Below are 21032 nucleotides of genomic sequence, written 5' to 3'. Positions count from 1 at the left end.
CCCTAACTTGGACTGAAGTTTTAAATTGTCCGACGTGGGTGAAAAGCAGCAGAATAATTTTAACCTACAAGCAAGTTGAGAGAGAGAGAGAGAGAGAGAGAACAGAGCCAAAAAGTGACATAAACCAGTTTGAATTGAAACTGTTCATTAGGAGTTTTCAAGGCTTCAGGTGAGGTTATGATTAAAGGTATGTTTTAGGAACAGCAACAAAATGAGAGAGTGTACAAACTAGGGGTGCGGATTAATTCATGCAATTAACTCAAAATAATCACAATTAAAAAATTAATCACGATTAATTGCCATTTTAATCACATTTAAACAAAACACCAATTGAAATGTATTAAATATTTGTGGATGTTTTTCTACATTTTCAAATATACTGATTTAAGTTACAACACAGAATACAAAGTGCAGATTGCTCACTTTATATTATTTTTATTACAAATATTTGCACTGTAAAAATGTTAAAAAAATAGTAACAACAACAATATTTTGTGATGCTGGCTACAATAATGCCATGCGAACACCTGTTCTGACTTTCAGGTGACATTGTAAACAACAAGTGGCAGCATTATCTCTTGCAAATGTAAACAAACTTGTTTGAGTGATTGCCTGAACAAGCAGTAGGCTATGAAGTTTTACATTGTTTTGTTTTTGAACGCGGTTTTTTTTGTACATAATGCTACATCTGTAAGTTCAACTTTAATGACAAAGAGATTGGAGTACAGTACTTGTACTAGGTGAATTGAATAATATGATTTTTTGTTTTTTTTACAGTGCAAATATTTGTAATAAAGTGAGCACTATACACTTTGTATTCTGTGTTGTAATTGAAATCAATATATTTGAAAATGTAGAAAACATCCAAAAATATTTTAATGAATGGTGTATTCTATTATTTTTAAGAGCGCAATTAATCATGATTAATTTTTTTTTAATAGCTTGACAGCCCCAGTACAAACATGGACTAAGGAAAATACTTACGTTTGATGGGACACGGCGATCACTCCCTTTGGTTATTTCTGGGGGACCATGTGGTAACTTACCCAGATGAGCATCGTAGCAAGCCGGCTGAGAGTAACAGAGACTGGAGCTATCATCATCTCACAATGGCAAGCATCCTAATAATCATCACCATGACTACCATCACCAACACTACACATTAGGTCCCACTGATTTGCCATTAGGTCTTTTCCCTGACCCTGAAGGATACTCTCACTGAACCAGTGAAGACAGGGAAACAGACATCATCTTCATGGCAGTATGCTAAGCACCTCCTGAAATGTGAACATAGGTCCTTGCTATTCTCCAATCTGTTTTTCAAATGCCATTCCCACATTATTCCTACTGCTTCTCTTCTATCTTAGCCTTTTTGCCTTCTAGCCAAATGCAGAAGGAGGGATGAGACCTACTGTTTTAAGTTTGAAGGTCAGCCTAAATAATTTAGAAGACTGTTGTCTCATTTTTAAGAGACTTTGGTGAGTGGGAACTTATGCTTCAATCACTTTCAGTTGTGCATATTGAAAGTTTTCCCAGGCTGACCTTACATAATCAGTTTAATTCCCTGACTACAATCAATCCCTCCGTTCCTTTAATAGTTTAGTTGTAAATATGAAACGTTTTGATAAGAAAAGTTTATATATCCAAAACATTTAGGGTTGTTTTGTTTAAAAAAATAAACTTTATATTTTTTGTGTTTAATTAAATACTAGTTATTCTAACGCAGCTTGATACAAAACATGAGCAAAAATATATTAATAAGCAAGCGACATTACCATTTTCTAATATTCAAAATGCACACTTAATAGGAATCTGAAAATATTAAGCAATAAAATAAAACCTTGTCATAAGGTTCATATGAGCGAAGAAGGGAGAACAACATGCCCTATAATCTTCATACCATAGACAGATGGCCAAAGAATCCAGGAGTATGTGTAAATTGAGGCGATTTCCCTCCTGTTCCCAGGATGGTAGACATATCTAGCTGCTTTGTGGAACATCGTGTTTGTGGAGTAACTGAAAAGCAAAACAATATTTTTCTAAAAAAAAAGTTTAAGGCTATGGAGCTCTGTTGCCAAAAAAAAATCAGTAACTGAGATTGTAGGACTTTGTAAGTACATTTACATTCAGTTAACTAAGGCCATGGCTACACTGGCGTTTTACAGCGCTGAAACTTTCTTGCTCAGGGGTGTGAAAAAAACACCCCCGAGCGCTGCAAGATACAGCGCTGTAAAGCGCCAGTGTAAACAGTGCTGCAGCGCTGGGAGCGTGGCTCCCAGCGCTGCAAGCTAATCCCCATGAGGAGGTGGAGTATGTGCAGCACTGGGAGAGCTCTCTCCCAGCACTTGCGCTGCGACCACACTCACACTGCAAAGCGCTCCCGCGGCAGCGCTTTGAAGTTTCGAGTGTAGCCATACCCTAAGGAAAGAGCTGAACTGTTTCTCTCTCAAAGTTTAGGAAACATTATCTTTACTATTATTATTTGGGCTTTATCAGCATGCCTGCTGCTACACAGAAAGAAACATTGTCTCAGCCTTAACAAACTTTAAGACAATTACAGAATAAAGTCTTTGAGGTAAAATAGAATAGTAAGAAATAAAAATATACAAAACAAAACATTTAGTGTAATCACAAACTACAATTTACTATTCATGGAAGTGGAGAAGGAAGGGGGTGGGGCGCACGGAAATTAAAAAACCCAAATGACTTACAGGACTGGCGAAGCAATGACCCTGGAGTTCGGGGAACAATCTGGCCTCTTGATATTCCATTACCAAGACTGTCATCCAGGGATGCAAGAACTGGTGGACATGTTAAGAAAGAATGCCCTAAACTCCATCTCAGGTCCATTACAAAGCTATTGCGAGTGATTAACAAGAGAAATGAACCACCTCTGCTAATTGCATCTTTAGAAATCCTTAAGATACCAAAAAGGAATGTACATCTAGTCCACTAAATTTAACAAGGCTAAGAGATAGTCCCTGTTAGATAAACTTGAAATATTTGTCACAGACTTAGTAGCTAGAGGACTAAGGTTAAACCTACTAACTTTAGGTAGATAGCGAAGATGAGCGTGCGGATGGTGGGAGACTCACAGAGAGGAGTCGAGAAGAAACCCTCTGGGAAGTATTCCAGACCCACAGGTGCTGGGATTGAGGAGGGTATTAGTAGCATTACATTCCAGCCAAAGGCTGACGTATCTGCTTAATCTGAAATTCCACCCCTCACAGAAAGAAGAAAAAAAAGCTTTCTACATCTGCTCTCTAGCCACATAAGCCTGCTAGTTGCTTTGGAGAAGGTGGAGGAGAAGAATTCTCTTCTCCTCTACCTTTTCCTCAGTTTGTTTTGTGGTTCCTCTTACTCAATACATAACTCCAGTGTGTGATTGCTTCTAGATTTGCCAAGCAGCATGAAACTTGCATGATTCCTGTCAATTTCCCTACTAGATTCCCGGCTGTTCTTCAGAATTCTGAGCAAGACCAGCGTCTTGTTAGTTTTATTCTGTAGTTGCTTAGGACAGCTACCAGCAACAGACTCCCTTGCTCTCAGTTTCAAGAAAATATTACTGCACTAATTCACACATAGAAAATTGTTCTCTCAACCATAAAAACTATTTTTGAAAGCAAACCATTCAATTCTGCAGAAATTGATAACTTATGCCCATATACACTCTTGCAGAAGCTTCCCACCTGTCATGGATAAATTAATTATTCAATCCCTGATCTAAGTATAGTATGAAGATAACCTAGATGCTAGAACATATTTTGAAGTTTAAGACAAATGTAATGGAGGAGCTAGGGGAACTCTACAAGAGTAAACACGAATTATTGCAAAACTGTCTTCCAATAAAGATACAACTGTCTTTCAGTTTAGTCCTAAAGAATCACTTGGAAAAGTTCTGCTAACAGTCAAGGTGGTGCAGTATGCTGCTAAATACACAATAATATTCATTTTCCAAATCAAACTAACCTGGATTTTCTAGTTTCACTGAGTTCTTGAAGATAGACTTAACTGAGAACCAAGTCAAATTAAAAATACAATATGGAATCAAGATGTTCCAGGAGCTTCACACACCCCAAGCCACCCAACCAACCAATCTTTGTGCTTATAAAATCACATTTTTATATTTTTTTAAATATCTCTCCTTTTCCTCTATGAAATCCTATCGCGAGCATGAGCTAAACTGAAGGACTACATAGGGGAAACAGTGAAACAAATTGCTGTTGAGTGCACAAGCAAATTAACTGAAAGAGTAGAAAAGTAAACTCTTTCAGTTATAGACAGAAGTTACTTTTAAAACATTAGGTATAAAGTTCTCAGAAATTAGATTTTTAACATATAGTTCAATGAAATTTGTGACTTCAAATGTGCATGAAATTAAAAGAATACATTTTACAGTACTCTTCACCTGACAAGAATTCCATTTTTGGGAAGTCTTAATTTACTATACTCAAACCCATGAAAAGTTAACTGCTGCATTCAGTGATCACAATTTTTATACCCTTTAAAACAAGCAGAAAAAAACCTTGACAGAAAAAGGATACTAGAAACTCTTTTTTTTGTGCTCTGCTTCTGAGCAGGTCTGGTCACGTCTACACCTTGTGGGGATGACATCTCTCCAAATTCATTCCTACAAAATAGGAAAATAGATGCTATAAGTAAACACATTCAGATTACATTTCCCAAAACAATGAGAACTGTAGCCAGTAACTTTATGGCACTAACTCAAAAATCCAATTAAAAAGAAAAAAAATCAAAAAATAAAAACTTAAAAATGGAACTCCAAATACTGATATCTATCCAGCAATAGCCTTTATTTAAAAAGTTCTTGTGGAGCACTTGATTCTCATAACGCTGTTGAGGCTGCAGTGTTTAAGTCAGGGTGGTCAAACTTATTGACCATCCAAGCTGTGTATGACAATCTTCAGAAGTCTGAAAGCCAAGGCACACATGCTGGGGGTCAGGGCTTCAGCCCTGCAGGGAAGGGGACCTCAGGGCTTTAGCCCCATGGGAGGTGCTTGCCAGGGTTTGCGGCTTCAGCCCCATGGGAGGTGACTGTTGTGGCACAAGGTTTCAGCCCCATGGCGGGGTTTGGGGCTTCTGCCATGTGGGGATGGAGGTCTCAAGGATTGAGCCCCGCTCCTGCTGAAGTCCTGAGACCCTGAAAGGTGCACACCATGGGGCTGAACCCTAAGACCCCTCTTCCCCAGTGGGTAGAAGCCAGAGGAAATGGGGGGGTGTCACCTGGGGGGTCACATGCTCCCCCAGATTTGTGAAAGTCTGCTGTCCCTGCTCAGTCACATGGTGCCACCGCTGTACCCACTCCCTGAACAGCAGCTGCTGGAGCTGGCAAGCTGGAAGCTGAGGCCATGAGGAGAGGCAACAGCAAACAGCTGGGAGCTGCAGGGGCACCTCTCTGTAGAGCTAAAGCAGCAGCCCCACCCTGCAGTTCCCCACAATTTGCTACTCCCTCTCTATGCAGAGCTAACACCTGGGAGCTGCAAGGAGGGGCCAATGAGGATAACAGGTGGGCATGGGCGGGGGAGACATGACTGGAGCTGCAGGGGGGGCTGAATCTTTAAATTGTGCCCTTCCACTTCAGAGGCTGATTAAGCTTTTGTGGGGCCCTTCCCCACCCCTTCCACCTGCAGTCCCCCCATCTTTTCCCCCAGCGCTCCTGCCAGAGAAATGGGTTCAGGGGGCAGGGGCTTGCCCCATCCAGCACTCCTGCTGGGGAACAGGGGAAGCCCCCGTGCCTCAACAGGAGCACCAGGCAGGTGGACAGAGAAGGGCAAGCTCCCCTGGGCCCTGATCCCATTCCCCAGCAGGAGTACCACGCAGGTAGGCGGAGTGGGTTGGGGCACAAGGGCACCCCTGGACACAGGCCCCATTGGCCCAGTGGCTGATCTGCCACTGCCCCACTCTCAGCAGGCACCAGTCATCTCTGGCAAGCACCTAGCCCCACCACCCCACTGTAGGACAAAAGCCCCAAGCTCTGTTCCACAGTCTGGTAGGCAGAGAAAGGGGGGGAGAGGGCAGGGGGTTCCACAAGCCACACTTTAACTGTAAAAAAGCGGCACAGGGCTTGTGAGCCACGGTTTGGCCACCCCTGGTTTACGCCATTAGTCAGAGTACTTTGAGAAAGTTGTGCAAAAAGCCTTAACATGGCACATTTATGCAAAGAATTTTTAAAATCTATTTCTTATGCAAATGTTCTATATAATATTTAGAGACACTACAGATGGAATACTAAGTAACTTTAATTGTTTTAGACTGTTTCCTCTTCAAAATGAATATATAATTTTTCTTAAACCCCACAAGTCAGAAATTGAAAGTAAGCCTGGTCTAAACTATAAAATTATTTGTGCGGATTATTCACACCACTGTGCAACATAGTTATACCAATGTAAGGGCTGGTGTACACAGCCCTATGTCAGCAGGACAATTTCTCATACCAGTGTAACTACCACCTCTTGCAGCTTCTCACACCAACATAACTACCACCTCTCACAGAGGTGGAGTTATTAAGCCAAGGGAGAGCAGCAGCCATGTCACTATAAATTTGTAGTGTAGACCTGCCGTAGGGCTTGGCTATACTAGAAATTTCGGAGCGCTGTCGCGGCAGCGCTTTGAAGTGTGAGTGTAGTCAGAGCAGCAGTGCTGGGAGAGAGCTCTCCCAGCGCTGCATGTAAACCACATTCCTTACGCCCTGATTACACTGACACTTTACAGCGCTGTATCTTGCAGCGCTCAGGGTTTTGTTTTGTTTTTCCACACCCCAGAACGCGAAAGTTGCAGCGCTGTAAAGTGCCAATGCAGCCAACCTGCACTAAACCCTCTTTCTAATACTATTATAGGCAGATGCTAGTCTCTTTCATAGTCAAAATTAGACTGGCTATCCTCAGCAAAACGAAACAAATTTGCCTAAAATTCCAAATCTTGCTGATCTTACAGTATGGCAGTTTTTTTCTGGGTCAGTTTAAGCAAATCTGATGTATTCAAGAACTAGGAAGTTTAAAATAAAAAAACAGTGAAGTGATCTCACTTCTTGTATGTTTTCTTAGATATCTTAGTTCAAATACGTACAAGAAGTTGACCAGTGTTTTGGGGAGACAGAAGGATTTAGTTTGCACTTTCAGTAGAAATCTTGTGCACTGCTTAACTCTACATAGGGTCCAAAATATCTCATGTGCATGGGGTTCCTAATCTATGTGGAAAACTGCCAAGGCTACAGAGCCCCAGAAGTCAATTTACATGCACTGGGTAGCACAGAGATTCACTTAGATTAACAGATTTTAAGGCCAGAACAGACTACCATCTAGTCTGAGGTCTTGTATAACACAGGCCCAAGAACCTCATCAAGTAACTTGTATTTGAGCTATCGTATATATTTTAGAAAAATACCCAGTTTTGATGTAAAGACATCAAGAGATAGAGAATCCAGCATGTCCATGGATACGGTGTTCTATTGATTAGTTATCTTATTTCTAGTTGAAGCTAGAAAAACTTAGATTTACAACCACTGGATCTCATTGTACCTTTTTCTGATAGATTAAAGACCCATCTATCATCAGATTATTCTTCCCTATATAGATATCTGTAGACCAGGGGTAAGCAATCTGCAGCATGCAAGCTGATTTTCAGTGGCACTGACATTGCCTGGATCCTGGCCACTGGTCGGGTGGGGGGAAGGAGCTCTGCATTTTAATTTAATTTTAAATGAAGCTTTTTTAAAAATGTTAAAACCTTATTTACTTTGCATACAACAATAGTTTAGTTATATATTATAGACTAATATAAAGAGACTTTCTAAAAACATTAAAATGTATTACTGGCACACAAAACCTTAAATCAGAGTGAATAAATGAATACTCGGCACACCACTTCTGAAAGGTTGCAGACCCCTGCTGTAGACCATGATTAAGTCACCTCTTTACCTTCTCCTAGATAAACTAGATTTAACTTCTTTAGCATCTCACTGTAAGGCAGATTTTCCAGCCCTGAAATTATTCTAGTAGCTCCTTTCAGAGTCCCTGATTTGTACAATACAGACCTGCATTCTTGGTCCTAAATGTATGACATCGCATTTACCTGTATTAAAACATATAACAAGATCTAATGCAGGGGTCTCAAACATGAGGCCTGCGGGCCGCATGCAGCCCGCGAAGTTATTTTCTGCAGCCATGAGCTCCTCACAACACCCCTCCACCGTCCCCCAACATTTACCTAGAGCTGCTCCTGCCTGGCATGCACCGGGGGGGGGGGGGCGGGCAGGGCAGGCTCCCTGCCTGCCCTGCCCCTGCCCTGCTTTGGGAAGTGGAAAGAATGTGGAGGAAGAGAGACACAGGGGCATGTGTTAATGTTGCTTCAGGCACTGACCCCAGCAGCTCCCATTGGCTACGGTTCTCCATTCCCGGCCAATGGGAGATGCTGGGGGGCGGTGCCTGAAACAACAGCAACACATGCTCCTGTACCCTTGCTCCCCCACCTTCCAACCCCTTCCCAGAGCAGCACAGGCACATCCTGCCCTGCCCCCAGTGCGCACTGGGCCAGAGCCTGCCCCCCCGAGCCCCTCCTGCAGTCAAACCCCCTGCCCTGAGCCCCTTGCCGCACCCTGTACCCCAACCCCGTCACACCCCTCCTGCACCCCAACCCACTGCCCTGAGCCCCCTGCCGCACCCCAACCCCCTGCTGCACCCCAGCCCCCTGCTGCACCCTGAGCTCCTGCCCTGAGTAATCTGCTGCACCCTGCACCCCTCTTGCACCCACCCCTCTTCCCTGAGCCCCCTGCCGCACCCCGCACTCTCCTGCACCCCATCCCTTCCTTGAGCCACCTGCCCACCCTGCATCCAACTCTCTGCCCTGAACCCCTGCTGCACCCCAATCCTCTTCCTTGTACCCCACCACCCCCTGCCTTGAACCCACTTCCACACCCCACACCCCTCCTGCACCCCAACCCACTGCCCTGATTCCCCTGCCACACCCCTCCTGCACCCCAATCCGCTGCTGATCCCCTGCTACACCCTCACACCTCCTGCACCCACCAACTCCCTGCCCTGAGCCCCTGCCACACCCCTCATCCCTCCTGCACCCCCTGGGGAAGAGACGGGGCCTCACGAAAGGAGTGGAGTGGGGGCGGGGCCGAGGTGTCAGTAATGCGGCCCTTGGGCCAATGTACTGGTCATTTGAGTTTGAAACCCCTGCTCTAATGGCTTGAAGTTGAAACCAGACCAGTTCAGACTAAAAACATCCCCACTGTTAAAAGCGTGTGCACTGACCATTACAACAATTCACCAGGGGTTACGGTGGATATGGATATTTTCACTCCCCAAAATTGCTCTAGTTCAACCTGAGCAAGTGGACTTGAGGCAGCAAGATTTATTTGGGAGAAGTCCCGTGGCCTGGCCCAGGTTACGCAGGAGGTCAGACCAGAGAGCACAACAGCCTTTTCTGGCTTTATAATCTGTTCACAGGACCCCCTGGGGTCTGTATAACTGATCTGTCCCCACCGCCTGCCGTCGCTCCAGAGCCTCTCGGGGAAATCTGCGCTGGGGGGTGGGGGGCGTCTCTGAAGAGGCTCCGAGAGCCGGTTCCCGCACCGTTTCCGTGGACACCTCTCTCCACTGCTCCCCCGACGCAGAGGGCTCCGAAGGCGGCCCCGAGCCAGCAGGCGAGAGAGGAGGGCCGCGCTCACCGGCTGTCACGCCTCACGGGAGGCGGGAGAAGCGAGCGCCAGGGCGCGGAGCCACCGTGACAGCGGGGGGAGAACACTAGGGGCCCAGATTGGGGCCTTGGCTCCCTGCAGGCCAGGCCCTCCCTCACCCCGGGCCCCGCTCGGCTGCCACGCTCACCGCTCCATGGCCCGAGCCCGGCCACCGCTTCACGCCGGAGTCTCCAGCCCGCCCGCTTTCCGGAAGCGCCTGGGTCCTTTGAACCGGAAGTTGAACGAGACCGGATTTGCCGGGGAAGGATCGAGGCTACACTGCGCATGCGCGTAGCGGCTGCCCAGGGCTGTACGTTCGCGTTTGAGTTAGAACGGGGAGGGTGGCGCGAGCGCCCAGGCCTTGCGCGCTCACCCCGAAGAGGCGCAGGAGGCTGCCCCTCCCCCTCCATCGCGCGCGTGGCGCTCGGGGGCTGCAAACAAACACTCGCGGGTGCGCGCGGCCGATGCCGGGGCTCTGCAGCGGGATCCGCCCCTCGGAGGAGCCTGCGCGCACCCGGTACCTGCTGCTCGCCCAGCTCAGCCCCGCCCCTGCGCGGGGAGGTGTTATCCTCGCCGGCCCGCGCGCCCGCGGGAACACAAGCGTGTGCCCGGCTTTCCCGTCCTGCCGGCATTTCGCCCACAGCAATGCGGGGCGAGCGCATCAAAGCTGCCCGCTCGCCAGGCTTCCGGCGCCCGCGGAGCGCGACTGACAGCAGTGGCGGCTTCAGGCGCCAAAGGCACCGGAGGCTCGTTAATTTCAATCCGCTGCTGCTTCCTGGCCCTGGGGGAGCATGAGCAGAGGCGCTGGAGCTGTGGGGACGACAGCAGGGCGTTACCCTTGTAATGCACAGGTGGAAGGTTCTTTCCAACACTAAAGGCATGGAATACCGTCTATTAAAAATAAAAGTTTCAGAAAATTATCACTTACCAGCCTGTGCTAGGGAAAGCATCTTACTCATCACCCACAAATGGGAGTTAGCAGTCTGTCCTCGATTACTTTATGGGAGATTAATGCTGCTTCAAGGAAAGTACTCCACTGCTGAACAGAAATTAACTGGTAATTCTGGTTGATAAGTTCTGCCCTTATATCCAAGACAAAAGTGGAAAAGTAATGAACTAGTGTTGGAATTATGATGTATACGTAATGTCTTACTATGACACTAATTTAACCATAAATTCTTTTATTAAATCCAGAGGCCAAATGGTATTTATACAATTGCGCTAAACATGCCTAACTACTAAGCAATTTACTACATCCAAATGGTAACAAAACAGTTATAAGCATTTGATCAAGATTCTTAGAAGCGGACTAAACCCAGGGATGCTTAGACACATATTGGTCAGCTCCAACTTGGTCATGCAGGTATTCACAATGAACCCTTTAAAAGTTTACTTTTTTATGCCTTTTATCAAACAAGTGATGTCAATGTGAATTATCAACACAAGTGAAAAATTTTTTTGAGACAGTTCACCCTTAATTCCAGTTATAAATCTTGTCTGGATTAAAACCACCTTTCTCTTCAAGGCCATTCCTCCCTATCTTTTCCCCTCCTTTCTGCTGACCAACAGTTTTTTCACTGCACCCGGGTTCACATAGGTGCTAATTTTTTAGGCAACATTGATAAGTGGGGTAGAAAGGGCCATGTTGGTTCCTTTGAAGATACTCTGGCTATGTCAACACTACACATCTTTTAGTGACATAGCCCTCCCGCTAACAGGTGTGCCAATGTAGCTGCTCTTTGTCGGAGGGAGAGAGTAAGAGCCAACAAAGCACAGTCCACATCATTGTTTTTTGTCTGTAAAACTTTTGTCATTCAGGGACGTGTTTTTTCCACACCCCTGAATGGCAAAAGTTTTACCAATGAAAGTACAGTGTAGAGAAAGCCTAAAAGTCTTATTTAAAACCATCTGCAGTCACCCCTATTGGTCAGAGCCCTTCTTAGAAATTTCCCATTATTTAGTTATTTTTTTAACCAGACATTTTCTCTACTTCATTTCTTCTGGCCTTATGACTCATTACTTTCAAGGCCTTCCTTCTTCTCGCTAGTCAGGGACTTTCTTTACAACACACATATTTCCTTACCCAAAATTAAGATAACTCTTAATTCTTTAATTTCCTATTTATTCTATAACTTGGTTTCAGACATTTCACTGGAACACACAGCAGATAATTTCTGTCCTCTCATTCCATAAGTGAGGGCTAGGAGAAAGACTTACCAGTCTATATATTTATAGAGGAGCACTATTCATTACAAACCATTTCCTGAAAGTTAGCAGAGACTATATTTTGTCATACCTGTTCAGAATTCAGTGACATCAATCTCCTTCCTGAGGGTTTGGCTACACTTGCAGGTATGCAGCGTTGGGAGTTAAAGCTGTCTTTGTACAGCTGTGTAGGGAAAGCGCTGCAGTGTGACCACAGTGACAGCTACCAGCTCTGCAGTGTGGCCACATTTGCAGCGGTGTTGGGAGTGGTGCATTATGGGCAGCTATCCCACAGAGCACCTCTTCCCATTCTAGCGCCGTGGGTTGTGGGAAGGGGGCAGAGGGTGCGGGTCATTCTGCTTCCTGTCCCAACGCCCCGTGATGCATCGCTTCACATCCCAGCAATCTCTGTTTTTCCATCCACATTTGGTGCCATCTTGCCTCTTTCAACGGTTTCTGTGCAGCGCGATTTCTCTGGGAAATGGAGCCCAAATTGCTGAAGAGTGTGCTGACAAGTCTCGCCAGCACATCATTTTTGGCAGTTGAGCTAGTCCTTAAGATCCAAAGTGACAGTGAGGAGTCCAACGATGATAGCGAGTCGCGTAATGCGTATGACACGAAATGGCTTGTGGCCTTCACGGACATGCTCAGCACTGTGGAACGCAGCTTTTGGGCTCGGGAAACAAGCACTGAGTGGTGGGATCATATTGTCATGGAAGTCTGGGATGACGAGCAGTGGCTGCAGAACTTTCGGATGAGAAAAGCCGCTTTCATGAGACTGTGTGAGGCGCTCGCCTCCACCCTGTGCCGTAAGGACACGAGTTTGAGAGCTGCCCTGCCGGTGGAGAAGTGGATGGCTATTGCAGTCTGGAAGCTGGCAATTCCAGACAGCTACCGATCAGTCGGGAACCAGTTTGGAGTGGGAAAGTCGACCATTGGAATCGTGTTGATGCAAGTTTGCAGGGCCATTAATTGGATCCTGCTAAGAAGAACCGTGACTCTGGGGAACGTGCAGGACATGACATCGTGGATGCTTTTGCCCAAATGGGTTTCCCTAAGCTGTGGAGGGGCGATAGATGGGACACATATTCCTATTTTGCACCACCCCACTAGCATCCGAGTACATAATCGAAGAGGGTATTCTCATGGTTCTCCAGGCACTTGTGGATCACCGTGGCGGTTTCATTGACATTAACACAGGTTGGCCCAGAAAAGGTGCATGATGCAGCATCTTTTGGAACAGTGGCCCTGATCAGGAAGCTGCAGGCTGGGACTTTTTTCCCAGACCAGAAACAGTCGGGGGACATCGAAATACCCATTGTGATCCTTGGAACCCGCTTACCGTTAATGCGTGGCTCATGAACGTACACAGGGAGCCTTGACAGCAGCAAGGACCGGTTCAACTACAGGCTGAGCCGTACCGAAACTGTGTAGTGTGCTTTGGCCATTAAAGGCGCTGGCCATCTCTGTATGGGAAGCTGGACTGGGGGAAAAGCAGCATCCCTGCAGTATATCCGCGTGCTGTACCCTCCATAATATTTGTGAAGGAGGGTGAAGATTCAGTCAGCATGGACCCTCCGAGGTTCAACACCTGGAGCTGAATTTGTACAGCCAGAGAGCAGGGCTACTACAGAGGCCCAGCACATGGCTCAAGGATTAGGGGATGCCTCGAGGGAGGAATTTGAGGCTGAAAACCCACAGTAATGTTGGTGCCTTGCACGGAGTGAAGTGCAGTGGTTACAATGTTAGTAGGAATCAGTGTTTGCTAAGCTGATTTGCAGTGCCTGTTTCTTTCCTGGCTAAGGTATCTTTAACTTTCTGCAATAATAAAGACTCTTTCTCAAGACGCAAGAATTCATTTATTGAAAATAAAATAACTTTATTGACAGACACACAAGTTTTTGGAACCTAAAGGGCAGGGGGTGGAGAGGGAACTGTACAGTCACAGGTTTGAATATGCCTGTCTGGAGTCTGTGCAATGACTTCTGCACTTCAGGATGGCTATACTGCATGGTGAGGGGGCTTGAGTGCAGAGGGTAAGGGTCGTAGTTCTCAGGGCTGCTTGTGAACGTAAGGTGTTGGAGCACTGATGGTGGTGGTAAGAATGTGGATGCTGGAAGGGGGTTTTGAGCTGACATGGGACAAGGGAAAGATTTGGGACAAGGGCGGCGGGGGGCGGGTGCGGTAGTGCCCGCCTGCATGGCTACGAGCGCCTGCTGAAGAGTCTGCTTGGTGCTCCAGGATGCTTATCAGCTGCTGTGTGCTTTTCTTCCTGTCCGCTGCATTTCTCTGATGGATCTGCTTCCCTTTCCCTCCAGTCCTGCACTTTTTTGATTCTCTGTGATAGAGTGTGCATAACTGCTTGCAGCATGTCTCCTTTGCTTTTTCGCAGCTTCTCTAGAGGTTGTAGTCTCTCAGCCATTGATAACCCGGGCAGCTGAGATCTCAAGTGCCGTCTGTAAGGCAAAAATGCAACACTTAACAGAGGCAGCATTGTTTATACCAGACAGTTATCCCGCAGTAAGGAGGGTAACAGTCTTCACAATAGCATAATTTCCCCATCCCAAGAGAGCGCACATTAACCCCGGAGCCCGAATGGTGAGTAAGGGGACTGATTGTTTCAGAGCTGTACTGTCCTCGGGTTTCTGTGCATTGGGGAAGCAAACAGCTGGCAGGGGGCACTACACTGAACACTATCCCACATTTTCCACAGGATTTATCCTGGAAGATATCTCGCTGCGCGGTCACCTGGGAACTAGGACTCTTCTACTGCAATGTGGATTCCGCCGTAGCCCGATCAGCTTGCCTGTGTCTTGCAATGGTCCCCCACCCCATCGGCTAACAGTGGCGGGATGCTTAGCTTGACTCAGAGAGGACCCAGAAACTGTGCAAGTGCATTGCCCATACTCTGCTGAAACTTGAAGAGATTACGAGTCGATTACCGAACGTGATAGGCCACATCAATGCCTACTGTTCCACACTACGGGATGCATGCATGCAGCCCTAACCCTCCTCCTCTCCCGAAAAATTTCAGTCTTGAAAATAAAAGCGTTACCGGGAACCCGCTCTCTGTTTGTCCTCCACCAACTACTGGCTGCTGCGACTGGCTACCTTCCTCCTGGCTTGAGAAGAGCTCCCGGCTGCATGCCTCTTGGGATTCTGGGTGTCTCCCCCCACCCCATTACCTTACTCTTGCTTTCCTCCTCGCACTCTCATCTCCCTAAGCGGGCTTTGTTTCGCGGGACCCTCGAGTGGAGGTGGGGTCACCCCCAAGTATCGCGTCCAGCTCTTTGTAAAAACAGCAGGTGTGGGGGCAGCACCAGAGCGGCGGTTTCCCGCAGGCTTTGCAGTAGGCACTCCGCAGCTCCTTCACTTTAACCCTGCACTGCAGCGTGTCCGGTCATGGCCCCTTTCCAGCATGGCCCTTGATATCTGCCCATAGGTATCGTAATTCCTATGGCTGGAGCGCAGCTGGGACTGCACAGCTTTCCTCCTTCCCCAACACTGATGAGATCCAGCAACTCGCATTGCTCCATGCTGGGGCTCGTTTGCCACGTGGGGCCATGGTCACCTGGAAAGATTCACTGATTGCACTCTGCACCTGGCTGAGCAAACAGGAAGGGGATTTTTAAAATTCCCGGGGCATTTAAAGGGCGGCTCTGACACTTGGTCACCTGAGGCCAGGGCAGTAGAGTTCGAACTGATGAGCAGAGTGGCTGAACAGGCATTCTGGGATACCTCCGAATACCTCTGGAGGCCAATAACACCGCTTTTGGTGGCCACACTGGTGGAGCAGCGCTGCATCAGCAGCGCTATAGTCGTTATTCCCATGGTCGAGGTGCAGTACAACCAGCACTGTAACCAGGGAGATACAGTGCTGTATGTGCCTTGCAAGTGTGGATGGGGAGTGAGTTGCAGTGCTGTAAAGCCACCACCAGTGCTGCAACTCTCCAGTGTAGCCAGGCCCTAAGTCTGCCTATAAAAAGACATTAACAGTAGAAAACACCTTGTTTTGTTTATTTTAATTGTCCTAATTATTGATTCACTTAAGACAATTCCTCATCCTCATTGCAAAACATGATTTATAATAGAATCAAGAAGCTCAATCTTTTTATTTTAAAGAGTAGGTTATGGGGTGATAATCAGTCTATAAGTACCTACGTTGGAAACAAGTATTTGATAATGGACTCTTGAATCTAGCAGATAAAGGTATAAGAAGATCCAATGTCTGGGAGTTGAAGCTAGACAAAATAAGGCATAATTTTTTAACAGAGTAATTAACCATTGGGACAATTTACCCAGGACTGTCCATCACTGGCGATCTATAAAAATTTGATGTTTTTCTAAGAGAGATGCTCTAGCCCAAACAGGAATTATTTTGGAAAGTTCTATGGCTGTGTTACACAAGAGGTCACATGACATGATCGCAGTGGTCCCTTCTGACTTTACAGTCCAATTTAGAGTACAGCATGGGTAGTGGTAGTACCCATATCATCTTCTCTCCCCCCACCCCTCCACCCCCCCCACTCAACTGGTCCACCAGTGTATCTCAACACCTCAAGGTAGGTCAACATTCAGGAGTATTATCAGACTGCTGAGGAGGAACATGAGAATCAAGTGGCCATTAAGAATTTAACTGAAACCACCCACCCTTTGCACTTTAATTTAATTGGAATGATACCAAGAAATAAGCTGAATCTGTTGGCTTTACATACTGTTTAAGGCAGGGGTGAGGAACCTACTGTCTGGTTTCAGCCCACTGCTTCATTTCATCCAGCACAGGAGGGAGGAAGGCTGGAGGGAATTGTGGGCAGGGCCTCAGAGAAGGAGTGGGGCAGGGGGGCGTGGCTGGTATAACAAGCCTTGGAGATCTTCTGGACTGCAGTCAGAGGGAGTGGGTGAACCCCACAGCACTCTACCAGTGCATGGGGCTGCTCACACTGCACGTCCCCTATTGTGTGCTCCAGGAGGTGAGGGCAGCTTTGCCTCCTACTTCTCTCAGTTTCTTCAAGCAGGTCCTGTGGGAGAGTGCTTCTCACCCCTGACCCTCTGGAACTCGCAATGGGGCCCTTGTCCTGCAGGCCTCCCCGCCTGTCCCCAACAGGTCACCTGAGCCAGCTGCACAATATCCAGACAGTCTGTTTCTGAACTGTGCCCAGGGAACATCTGATGTGCTCATGAATCACCCCATCCACTTCCTTGCCCTCATGTCCTTCCCTGAGATTGAGTGGTGGGACTTGTTGCCTCCCAAGGAGGGCGACACACCCCAGTAGACCAGCTTGTACTCCACTCTGGTCCTATGAATCTCTGGGGATATTAGTTGGTGGCTCCTTCACACTGCTGTGAGCACAGAGATGTACCTGGCGTGGTTCACAAACTCCCTGGACACATGTCCCTTGTGCAGTGAGCGGGAGACCCTGGCACACATATAGGTAGGGTACATCAGATTGCAGCCCCTCTTCTGGCTTCTTCAAAACTTCTTACTGTGGTTCTGACTGCACTTTTCTCTACACCTCCCATCCATGGCCCCACAAAGTCACAGGACCTCTTCTTCAACCTTCTCTTGGCACTGGCCAAGGTGGGCCAGCCATCACACCAGGGGGAGGAAGCTGAACAGGGTGATGCTCTGTGAGTGTGGGATCTATTTCTGATCCCTTGTACAATCATGCCTCCAGAGAGAGTTCCTCTGGGCAGTGTCCACTGACTCTCTAGACATCTTTGAGGAGCAGTGGGTGCTGTTGGGAGTTCTCTGCTCAGAGTCCCACTCTGGAGCTCTGATTTTCAACCTTTGACACCACTCTCACTCCTTTTTTTTTTCATTTGTTGTTTCTAGACATTATTTGTTGCCTGGGATCTGTGGTTCCTCACCCTTAATTGAGAAAAAGGCCTTTAGTTTTGGGCAGGCCTAGACCCACCTGTCCTCAGTACTTCAAATAGTACACACTCTTCAACCTCTTCAACAAATGAGCCAGAGATTCTAGAGACAACAGCGTCTTTTATTATACAACCCTGATGCATTCCTTGAGCATTGTCCATTCTGTGCAGTGAAAGTGTTCTCCCATCCACCTCTGTCTCCCAGTCTCCTTGCCCAGCCAGTTCCCAGTCTCATCAGACTTCTTGACCCAGCTTACTCCTTTTCCTCCCCTTGTCTGGCTTTTGTCCCCTTTGCATTCAAAACCAACAGCCTTCTCCCTAGCTGCCTGCATTAGAATTATTGAGAACACAGGGGAAAGAAGCTCCTTGCTTTCAGTTCCAGTGCCCTGCCCAGCCACTACAGGGAAAGTCTAGTTTTGCCATTGTAGCCCAGGACTGGAGCATTCTCAGTTTGCTCACAGATAGTATATGCACAGTCTGGTCACAAAGCTGCGAGAAGATAGAGCCTGCTCCATCTGCCTTGTGGGGACAGCACATGCACACTCTGGCCAGCAGTATGAGTAACAAGAGGCTCAGGCACGCTCAGTGAGGATAGAATCTTTACAGATTTTTGTCTGCTAAAGCCTCTAATAAGCATCTAAGGCAGATTGCTTAGTCAAACTCTTGGGGTTTATAATGGGGGTAGCAAAAGCCACATCCCAGGTCCCTGTTAAATTTCAAGTTTCTGCTCCAAAGCATGGGGACAGTAATTTTTTTTAAAGAAAAAGTTGTCGATCTTTAATATGGACAAAACCCTTTTCCCTAGCCCTGGTTCTCAGAACTGCTGACCCATTTTGATTGAAATTTTCCAAAAATAAAAAGTCAGCCAGAAGCAAAAACCCAGCATGTAACATTTCAGACTAAACAGTTCGGCAAAGTTATAAGCAACTGAAAATGAGGTTTTATAATGGAAAGTGTAATACAATCTTAATAGGCAGCCCTACCAGCTCCACCTATAATTAAACTCAATAGGCCAAAAAAGCCACAAGATAAACTTCTGCTCTCTCCCCCACCCTTGCACCAAAATTCCTGTACCAAGAGCCTGCTCCAGTTCACACCAGGACACACAAAGAGTTCAATATAGTGTGGATAAATACACAAACAATCATAGCTAATTTATTTCAGAGATGATACTCACACTTTAATTATTGAAATTTTGCTATTGGAATTGCCATGTGGGAGCTTCTGGTAACCTTCAAATTGACAATTCCAATAATGTGGCAAGGAGGAGCACACAGATTGGTCTTGGGGGGAATGAGTCTATTAATCCTTACCAGCCAATTCACTGATAGCTAGGCATTAGTAATGGCTTTAAAGGAGAAACCCGTTCTGTACCATCTGAATTAAGATGGTCTTTGATGGTAACTAGCTAATGCACAAAAAAAGGAACTGAGCTGATTGTGCCTTAGAAACCTCATTTGCCAACCCAGCTAGTAGTATTGACTATAGCCACTATCCCCACCCCAGATTGATCCTTGGGATAAGAAAGGAAATGACTTATGGCTTCAAGAAAGGCATGGATGCTGCCCCTCAAAAAGTGGAAGAGGAATAGTTGTAACAGTTAAGACATTAATTCCTCCTCATTTGTTTAAAAATACCTTTCATATCCCTTTCTGAGATTGATCTTATTGCCAGTAAACATGGGTAACATGGTGTTGACCCGGCAGACAAGTAGCAATATATTGCCACGTCATGGGCTTAGGTCCTGGGCCTGAGAAGGTGAGTACTACACACTCCTCCTACAGAGAAGCTTCTTCAAGTAATTGCTTGGAAACTGTAGAAGGAAACTGTATTCAGCCAGGGCTGGCTCCAGGCACCAGGTCAGCAAGCAGGTGCTTGGGGCAGCCGAGGGGAAGAGGCGGCATGTCGGGCTCTTTGACGGCAATTCGGCGGTGGGTCCCTTGGTCCCTCTTGGAGGGAAGGACTTGCCGCTGAAGTAGAAAGTGGCACGGTGGAGCAGGTGCCAATTGCAATTGTGGCATTTCTTTTTTTTTTTTTTTTTTCCACTTGGGGCAGCAAAAACCCTGGAGCTGGCCATGCATTCAACTATTAGAGGGAAGACACCTAACAGAGGGCCACTGAGGGAGAAGTGGAGGGAGAGAAGGAGTCATTGGATAAAAATGACAGGAATATCACTACCACCTGAGAGGGTGGAAGAGAAAAAAACTCCATCAGCTTTTGTGGCTGGAATCTTGCTGAAGTTTTGTCTGGGGGGAGGGAGGAATTACTACAACTTTCATAAATTCATTGCAGCATGAAAAGCTGTTGCTTTTAGGTGAACAGCTAGTTCCTCGTGGCAATTGGAGTTGTGTTTTTGTAAAAGAAAATGTTTAAACATTAAGTAGACTAAAGACTCAACGTAAGAATTACCTTTACATATGAATTTTAATTTGAAAAACAAAGCTTGAGGGCAAATACTTCTAGGTACACAGGGGCAGCTCCAGGCACCAGCGCTCCAAGTGCGTGCCTGGGGCGGCAAGCCGCCGGGGGCGGCAGTTAGGCTGCCTTCGGCAGAATGCCTGCAGGAGGTCCCACGGTCCCGCAGTTTTGGTGGCAATTCGGCAGTGGGTATGCCGAAGACATGGGACCGTGGGACCTCCCACAGGCATGCCACCGAATCTGCATTATCAGCAGACCTCCCACAGGTGCGCCGCCGAAACCTGCCTGACTGCCATGCTTGGGGCAGCAAAATACATAGAGCCACCCCTGTAAATACCATTTTAAAAACAAAAATCCATGTTAATTCTACTAATTAGGTGAAAGAAATACCCTTCCCCCCAATATGACAGCCAGCACTATTTAGGAGTGTAGATGGTCCTATTTCTATTTTCTTCTTATGCTAAAGGTGTCTCTCAGAGAGGTAACCACTGAGTTTATATTGGGTCCCCAAAGACACATAGAAGTGTCCATGTTTTTAAAGAAGGCTTGGCTAGGAAATATAAGAAATAATAACAGTATAAAACTACCGGGAAACTAATGCAAGAGTTTTCCCAGCAATTCCCACATTTGACCATCTCTGAACATTTCTATAGAAATGTGGCATTTTTACCTACTTGCTGCTTCTTGTAGTTATTTTACTCTTAAGAAACAAACAGGCAAAAGTTGTAACTACTTGATTTTTAGCTTAACCTAGAAATGGCACATCTATAGGTATTAAATTAGTTTCTTAAGAAAGTTTCCTCTGAAGGTAATACTTATTCCCCAAGGTATA

General features: G+C 46.5%; 1 protein-coding gene across 3 annotated transcripts in view; it reads right to left on the bottom strand.

The window, feature by feature from the left end:
- Positions 1-10096, bottom strand: part of NUP107 (nucleoporin 107) — a 45097-nt gene extending 35001 nt beyond the window's left edge. Inside the window, exons 1-4 of one of the 3 annotated variants that reach the window (XM_032796528.2) lie at positions 10077-10096; positions 4545-4630; positions 2712-2801; positions 1901-2016 (exon numbers count right to left, since the gene is read on the bottom strand). In XM_032796528.2, the coding sequence (XP_032652419.1) occupies positions 1901-2016; positions 2712-2801; positions 4545-4614 (276 nt within the window). In that variant the 5' untranslated portion in view covers positions 4615-4630; positions 10077-10096. Of the gene's footprint in view, positions 1-984; positions 1066-1900; positions 2017-2711; positions 2802-4544; positions 4631-9851; positions 9908-10076 lie in introns of those variants that run through there. The other 2 variants (XM_032796527.2, XM_032796529.2) reach the window with 2 other exon arrangements.
- Between the last annotated feature and the right edge of the window lie 10936 nt (positions 10097-21032).

The sequence above is a fragment of the Chelonoidis abingdonii genome, chromosome 1, assembly GCF_003597395.2.
Source record: "Chelonoidis abingdonii isolate Lonesome George chromosome 1, CheloAbing_2.0, whole genome shotgun sequence".
NCBI lineage: Eukaryota > Metazoa > Chordata > Testudines > Testudinidae > Chelonoidis > Chelonoidis abingdonii.
The sequence above is the reverse complement of the archived record's forward strand: the minus strand, read 5'-3'. Positions and strand labels throughout refer to the sequence as shown.